Here is an 8,170-nt window from a genome sequence, read left to right as displayed (position 1 = left end):
CTAAATCGTTTTACCCAAACACAAGTACATCATTGAAGTTGTTCAACATTCGCCGTAAACGAAATGTTTTCATGTTTATTGTGATGAATTAACATTTAATGTTGACATTCAAGCAGTTATTGTCGGAGTATAACTACGACGCCCGACTTCACTCGCATTACTGCCGACGTTAATTAAGAGATGACTTTTGTTGAAGGGGAGACATTAAAACCTGCCGTTAGTACGTTTTAAACTCCACTTTATTTGAAGCCTCGCAAATAAAAGACCTGTTTGTTACAGTAACTAATTTCAAAAATCACGAGTGTTTTTAACCTATATAATACTGTCAGACATAGCAATCTCATACCAGTATGTTTGTTAACTAGCTGTCACGCGCGAAGTTCCCGCGAAATTAAGAAAAAACTTAATTAGTAGCCTTTGTTCTTCTAGACTATGTTTTACATCTATGCCAAATTTCAGTGAGATCCATGCAGCGGTTCTGGAGATACCTTCTAGCAAACATCCAACCACCTATCGATGCATACAACCACCCAAACATTCGCATTTATAACATTAGTAAGATATTATTCGACGAAGGAGGAGAAGCACAGAAAGAGAATATTTTCCCTTACCCTTCCCTACCTTTCCATATAAGAAAAGGGTGGGAAAGGAATGAGTACTAATTAAGGTCTCTAGCACGCACATTGAACGAACGTAGCGACGTAGTATTATAATGTTTAGAAATTTAGTTATGGTTGGATTTAGAACAAAGCAATATCCTGGCATTTAACTTCCCGGGCCATCGTAAATCTTATCAATCTGTCGGGTCCGCCGATTGTCAGTCCCCGGGGAACCCTGACCGAGATTTCATTCAATTATCAAACAACCAACAAACATTTCATGTAAATTCTGTATTACAAATGACATTACAAGGAATCATGGAATCATCTACAGATTGGTAAATGCGAATGTTTAGATGGATGGATGTTTGTTTGAAGGTATCTCTAGAACAATGGAATGGATCTCGGTGAAATTTGGCATGGATTTAGAACATAGTGTGGAAGAACACATAGGCTACTAATTAAGTTTTTGTAATTACACGCGGACGGAGTCGCTGGGGAAAGCTAGTCACAAATAAGGTCGAAATCAAAGCATGAACTAAATTTAATTATTTTGAAAGTTTATACTTTCTATCTTTAAGTTGATTTTAACTAATATGTTCTGGGACACAATTGATGCTCATATAATTGGAAACACGAATATATTGTTATCCCTATCTTTTCAAGGAGAGTGACAAGAATGACGATATGTTTTGTACAATTGTTCACTCTTGAACACACACAGTAAAAATTACTAAGAGAACTTGAAAAAAAAACCATATAATAATCAAATAACAAAAGTGTTTTGGTCCATGATGAGTAATAAAAACTAAGAAATTTGTCCGTCCAAAGTACATTTTCCTGTTTGTTCACAACATTGATAAAGCTATGAGTGGTTAGCAAACGTTGTTGTTTAAACAACCTATAACTTTAAGTGGTCTAATAAAACAACAGAAAACAGAAACAAATCAGTCAACTAACAACCACTGACAGAAGTGTAACAAACAATAATAAAATCATAACACTTTTATTGCATTCCAGTGTACTCAATAATTCATAAAAAAATGTGTCGCGTATATTTGTGTATTTTACTCGTAACTTTTGCTTCAAGTTTAGACGGAAAGTCGAAAAAACACGCCTCACCACCACATTGCACTCAAGTCACTAAAGGTAAGCAACTAATCTATTGATAAAGTCAAAGATTTATTTATTTATTTATTTTAATATCGTGTAATGTAAATTACACCAGGTTTTGTCTTCTAATTTTTTATAGTATAAGGTGACAAACTAATAGACGATTGTCTACTTAAAAGTGAAGATGAGAGGACGCATAGAAATAGGATATTCTTCCTTTATAAGCATTCCCTTCTCCGTCGAATCCTTGTACTACTATTAGGAAGAAAATCCATCACTGTGCCAGTGTACTGGCGCAACACTAGCCTTATTAAAATGTCAACGTTTATGTCCCCTCACTAATCATTCTGACAATTGACTTGGCAACGAAAGCGCGCCATTCGCGTCAAAGGATTCTAACTAATAATGTCTAAAAAAACTGACGGGAAAGGGGACTAAAATTAGGCTCCCAGCACGCATAATCATCAGACTGTATGTGGAATCTTCCACTTGACGCCTGTCTTCTGTATGGTCATGGTATTGCACAACAGATGATGTTGTTGCTGGCGTCTACCACCTAAACAAAAACCCTAGCGTGAAACAAAACTAAACCGTTATGTGTACAATGAAACTCGGTTATACTTGCATAATGTTTGTTTTTACTAGTATATAGTACTATACTTTATACTTTTAGACATTATTAGTTAGGATCACTCGACGCGAATGGCGCGGTTTCGTTACCAATTCGAATGTCAGAATGATTAGTGAGAGGCCATAAACGTTGACATTTTAATAAGGCTAGTGTTGCGCCAGTACATCGGCACAGTGTCGGATTTTCTTCCTCACGTACTATATTTTTTTAATTATAGACACAGATTATGCAAACCGATTTAAGTTGACGTATCCCGTGGTTTACATTATACCCGGACAACGTGAAGCATATCAACAAGTGAGTATACATAATTAGGTATCTGTAACTATTTGCTAACTGTAAGTAAACTGATTAGACGTTTAATTTATGTTGAGTTAATATTTTATACTGTATAAGTTTATTATCAAACTTACATCTTCAAAGAAATCTAACTAGATGTTAAATAAACCCAACTAAAGCAAAGGTTCATTTTACTTCTTACTAATATCATAAATGCGAAAGTTTAGATGGATGTATGTTTATTAGGAGGTATCGCCAAAACAGATAAATGAACCCAGATGAGATTTGACACAGTAGAACATAGTCTTCAAGAACACATAGGCTACTAATTAAGTTATTTTATAATTTCTCGCGGACGGAGTCGCGTGTGACAGCTAGTTTAGACATAAGCAGAAATCGTACGAATAACGCTCGGCAGTCTCTTCAGAGCGAGACAAACGCATTATTTCTTAAACGTAAGATCTTACGAATCTGGATTATGTTCAAATGAACCTCACCACTTCTGGCAAGAATATGTTCTCAAGAAAATCTCTGAATATCTTATCAAGTGACACTACTTATATTCCAGATGTTCTGTATCAATCCATCAGAGGTGAATAAAGCGGTGACCACAGTATGCGACTGGGCAGCACCCCCACAGGTACAGTTCACATTGGGCGACGAGTATATGCACGTAGTACGCGTTGACCCAACGGGACGTTACCAGGGCAACGCTGTCATCACCACCTACCAGCTCTGCAGCCACAATATACCACATGATATGGCCAACGTCACCATGGCACCTCGTGTGGTTGAAATTGAATATTAAAGTTATATACCAGGCTCAACACTGGTACATTTATAAGTGATAACATTCATAGCCTTAATACGCTAATATATATTTTTTTTGTTCAGTAAAGGAATTAAAAATTCATCTGTTGGTTTTTGTGTTTATTCGGAACTATTTTTTTTAGTTACAAAGGTTAGTAACAACCATACCCACCCATACGTTTCCCAATTTTCCTTTGCTCCTTATAGAAAAAAATCAAGAAACATAAAGTAAGTATCGGCGAGTTACTTCAAAAACACTTAAGGACGTCACTCAAGAAAAAACATTAAGTGTATTCCGTCCATTACCATCACTTACGACTGCCCGAGCGAGCACGCGAGCTTGCCTCTATAATTATGCTGCCTAGTGTACGAGCCAGTCGGGTGACTACGACGTGTTGCTGTTAATAATATATAATGAACATAATTATACAAACTGAATGCAAGAAACTATTTAAAAGACAACAAAATCGTAGAAGTAAAAACAAATTATAATTTACTAACCACGCAGCAACTAGATAGTTCTTGTGAAAAGTATATTTAAAGATAAGGTAAGTATTGCAGTCCAGTCCAGTAATACGGTCTTATCGTAATATAGTGGTCACCCGCGACTCCCTCCGCGCGGAAGTAAAACAAAAAACATAATTAGTAGCCTATGTGTTCTTCCAGACTATGTTTCATATGTATGCCAAATTGATGACAATATGAAAAGATTTGTTCAGGCGTTCTGGAGATATCTTCAAACAAATATCCATCCATCCATCTAAATAGTAAGATTATACTACAATCTAAAAATTGTTATAGAAAGTACCATTATTTAATATTTAATATTAATAGAAATAAACATATAAACTAAGTAATTGCAATACAAAAGGGAGATGATTACCGCCAGGGGTCGCTTCGTCGCATTATAGTGGGACGGAAAGCATAACTACGACTAAGGTCGTCCAATTATCGTTGTTATACTGTCTAACGACATACTATAATAGTGTTATGGTTCCTCTCTAGTATATGACTCCTATCTTCATCTAATCTAACTAATATTATAAATGCGATAGTTTAGATGGATTGATGTTTGTTGGATATCTCTAGCACTACTCAACTGATCTTGCCGAGACATAGTCTGGGAAAACACATTGGTTTGCACACACGCAGTCGCTGACAACAGCTATAGTACACTGTTGACTGAGCTTCTAGTCTCATGTTATTTTATTTAAACTTGATGATAAACTGCAAATAGATTTTAGGGACATTCCTTTATCCTTGTTAAAAGTTTGGAATTTAATTGACCTAATAGTACCTTATTTTATTGTAAAGTTATTGTAGTAAATAAAAATTCGATGTTCAGAACGCTACCATAGATAAAAAATCAAATATACAGGCGGATAAAAAAGACGTAGTACAATCATTCCAGGCTCGACTGTGAGATAAAAGTGAAAAAACGAAGTCACTCCTCGTGTCCGACGATCTATCAAACCGGCAAAAATAAGAGAAATGGCCAAAGTTATTTCAGTGTTACGATCGGGGAAACGATCTATGGTTTGTTTTTTTTATTCTATTTTTATTGAATTGAAATAAAAGTCGAGGAATCGAGTTAGAAATGCCAAAAGGATAACACCGAGTTTTAACTTTTTTATGCCCATCAGACCAACCATATAATAAATAAACGTAAATTGGCATATTTGTTAACAATATTCTTTTAAAATTTGATTTCATAATTAGAACAGAGGGATTTCTTTCATACACTTTGTTTTTAATCCAGAATCAATATTAAACAAATTGTTTGTTGAAGGAACATTAAATACATTATCACTATTCTAGAACTCAGTCTGTTACTGACTTTACAAAATTTTTAAAAATAAAATCTGCACCTTGTCCCAATTTATCTGACACTAACTGTACAGAGACAAAGAAAGCGAACCTGGAGGATCCAATTTAGTGAACGAATGTTTGTTTTGTTTGTTGTTCGTTTCATTTTTAATGTCGTCAGTGGAAAACGTTGCACTGAAAAGGTGCAACAAAAGTATGACAATATCCCAATCTTACTAATCTTACATACTAATATTATAAAAGCGGATGTTTAGGTGGATGGTTACACGGATGGATTTATGGATATTTGTTTAAAGGTATCTCAAGAACGGCTGAACGGATCCGGCTGAAATTTGGCATAGTCGTAAATAAAGTAGGCTACTAATTACGTTTTTTTTTAATTCCGCGCGGCTTGAGTTGCGGGCGACAGCTAGCCTAAGATAAATAGTATCTTGCCATGCCTATATTTCTAATCGTCTTCTTCAAAAAATGATTTTGACAAAAGAAACATGTGATAATATCCAATAAAGTATTGATGGGATTCGATAAAAAACGCCACAAAAGTTTTCCCGCGTAACGACTGAGGAAACGATTTGTTCCATCTCAGTTCTATTGGCGGTTGAAATGAAATTGTCATGGAAGATATTGGATGAAATCATGAAACTATTCTTATTATGTGACGACCCCACTGCACCCATAATGAAAATATAGTAATTATTTTTTTGGTATTGGTAGATTGGTAAATTGTGAAAGCAGGAATTGTACTCTGGTCACTTGTTTAGCTTTGTACTCTAGGGTCTTTTGTCTATCCCCGTTGGTAATGGTCGTGAGCTGTGTAATTTTTTTCTTTACTCCAAAAGTGTTTTGGTGTAAAGAGGTTTTAACTTAAAATGGCATACCAACATGTTAATGCTTTTATTTTTAAAAGGCATAGATAGTGTTGTAACAATAAACGTAACGATATCTGCATAACGGTCGCATATTAATAACATAATGTAATTAAAATTGCACAAGGACATAATAACAGTTCAGATAATAGCGCACTCTGTGAAAGTAGAACAGTTGAAATTATTATAGGATAAACTGAAACAACCAATATTACAATTTTCTATCTAATATTATTTTCAAACTAAAACCTGTTAAAATCATTTGTTTACATTAGCAGATGGAGAAATAAGCAAACGAAGTACTAAATGCAACTTCTAAGAAATATTTTACACTCGTTTTTGCAGGATGGTAAAAGGTAAAGGACGCCCCTATAACAATTCATAAACCTAATTGATTTTATGTCTGTAATATTATTGACATATGTAATGGAAGAAATTGTGGGTGTCAAGGGGGTTCATATCTGGGCTGATAATCGTTTGTAGAAAGCATCGTTTAAGATAATTCTGGTAGTTAATACATTAAAAAAACTCACTTTTAATAAAATATTTCTCGTTATCACAATCAATTTCCATTTTGTACGTTTTCTACTAGCTTGGGAAAAATCAAAGAGTTTATAATATTTTGACAGTAAGTTTGTACTCTTTGAATGATTTCTTAAAACAGCTGATGGTGACAGTCACAGTGACAGATTGACAGCTTCAAAATTGCCAAAACGAAAACAAAAATAAATTTGGTTACAAGAGTAATATTTACAGCAAACGAATCAAGGACACCTAAACCAACCGTAAAATAGTAAAAAAAAATTGTAACTTATGATTGCTCTTCGGCGGCTAAGAAGTACTAGCTTCCACTTAGGTAATATAATTTTCTACTTAGAAATAATTCGAACCCTTAGTATAGTCCCAAAACCCAATAATAACTTTTCAAAATGATATGCTAGTGTGACATATTATACATGTATAAACACAGCACATAGTCTTCGATACTATCTATAATGCTGTTAATTCGCTGTGAAACCTTACACGTTACTCGATTTACCTTTATACCTCAAATCCCTTTATATCTAAAGTTGTACCGCATGTGTTGTGTTGTATTAAGATTGGATTAAATAAAAGGTGACAAAAAATAAAATCTAAAATTTAATATTACAGGAAAAATACATCTAGTTAACATGAGTGTAGAAAGTGGTATGGTTGCAAATTCAATTCGCAACAAACTGCAGAATTCATTAGAAGCTACTCATTTGGATGTGATAAATGAATCTTACATGCATAATGTACCCAAAGGTGCAGAAACACATTTCAAAGTTGTTGTGGTCTCTGATAAATTTGATGGACTTGCTTTGATCAAGGTAAGGGAAGAGTTTTATATTTTCTTAGCTTATATAAACAATGTCATACAAATTGGTACAATTTGTGTGTCCTCTAAATACATGAAAATAGACTAAAGGGTGAAAATAATTTATAGGTCTTGAAGATATGAAAATATAAAACATGGACATACAAAATTTATGATAAAATTCTCTCTCCCTCTGAACATGAGTGCTGTTTGTCTTCTTGTATTTATGACCTTCTTCTTCTAATGCCTCTCCATTACTGGAGGTTGGCCGTCAGCTCAACGAACCCTTTCCTGTCCTGTGCCAAGCAAAATTATGACCAAAAAAATTTAATTCAAAAATTAATTGTTTTCAGAGGCATCGCTTAGTGAATGATATATTAAAGGAAGAATTACAGAATGGAGTCCATGCATTGTCTATCGTAGCAAAAACAACAAAACAATGGGATGAGAGTGAAAAGATTATTGATAGTAGCCCCAGCTGCAGAGGTGGTTTTGGAAAATAAATTAGTCTGCTTTAATCATATTGCAGTTTAAATATTGAAAAATATGGTACACAATGTATACAAACTTTCCAACAAAAATTTGTTATCAGAAAGCTTGTTAATTTATTTCCTAGTGCATATTACCATTGGTTTCCACTACTGAAACAATTAACCAAAAATATTTTCTCTGTTTTTTCATGGTTAGAATTGCTTGTTAAGATAAT

At 34.2% G+C, this 8,170-nt stretch overlaps 2 protein-coding genes across 2 annotated transcripts; both read left to right on the top strand.

The window, feature by feature from the left end:
• Window positions 1–1,513: 1,513 nt before the first annotated feature.
• On the top strand, window positions 1,514–3,535 carry LOC106120163 (uncharacterized). Its single transcript, XM_013315406.1, has 3 exons — window positions 1,514–1,748; window positions 2,561–2,640; window positions 3,191–3,535. The coding sequence occupies exons 1-3, from the start codon at window positions 1,643–1,645 to the stop codon at window positions 3,428–3,430; spliced, it is 426 nt and encodes a 141-aa protein (XP_013170860.1). The 5' UTR covers window positions 1,514–1,642; the 3' UTR covers window positions 3,431–3,535.
• A 3,283-nt stretch (window positions 3,536–6,818) lies between these two features.
• On the top strand, window positions 6,819–8,161 carry LOC106120149 (bolA-like protein DDB_G0274169). The gene is made up of 3 exons (XM_013315379.1): window positions 6,819–6,981; window positions 7,278–7,477; window positions 7,818–8,161. The coding sequence occupies exons 1-3, from the start codon at window positions 6,939–6,941 to the stop codon at window positions 7,965–7,967; spliced, it is 393 nt and encodes a 130-aa protein (XP_013170833.1). The 5' UTR covers window positions 6,819–6,938; the 3' UTR covers window positions 7,968–8,161.
• Window positions 8,162–8,170: the final 9 nt, after the last annotated feature.

The sequence above is a fragment of the Papilio xuthus genome, unplaced genomic scaffold (genome assembly GCF_000836235.2).
Source record: "Papilio xuthus unplaced genomic scaffold, Pxut_1.1 DF829129.1, whole genome shotgun sequence".
In the NCBI taxonomy this organism is placed as follows: domain Eukaryota; kingdom Metazoa; phylum Arthropoda; class Insecta; order Lepidoptera; family Papilionidae; genus Papilio; species Papilio xuthus.
The sequence above is the reverse complement of the archived record's forward strand: the minus strand, read 5'-3'. Positions and strand labels throughout refer to the sequence as shown.

What these genes read in the sequence shown, in the direction of transcription:
- LOC106120149 (XM_013315379.1), top strand. Translation starts at nt 6,939, where the DNA reads ATGATTGCTCTTCGGCGGCTAAGAAGTACTAGCTTCCACTTAG. An exon ending in AAGTACTAGCTTCCACTTAG is followed by an intron (nt 6,982 to 7,277) that starts GTAATATAATTT and finishes TTAATATTACAG; the next exon opens with GAAAAATACATCTAGTTAAC. An exon ending in ATGGACTTGCTTTGATCAAG is followed by an intron (nt 7,478 to 7,817) that starts GTAAGGGAAGAG and finishes AATTGTTTTCAG; the next exon opens with AGGCATCGCTTAGTGAATGA.
- LOC106120163 (XM_013315406.1), top strand. Translation starts at nt 1,643, where the DNA reads ATGTGTCGCGTATATTTGTGTATTTTACTCGTAACTTTTGCTTCAAGT. An exon ending in TTGCACTCAAGTCACTAAAG is followed by an intron (nt 1,749 to 2,560) that starts GTAAGCAACTAA and finishes TTTTAATTATAG; the next exon opens with ACACAGATTATGCAAACCGA. An exon ending in AACGTGAAGCATATCAACAA is followed by an intron (nt 2,641 to 3,190) that starts GTGAGTATACAT and finishes CTTATATTCCAG; the next exon opens with ATGTTCTGTATCAATCCATC.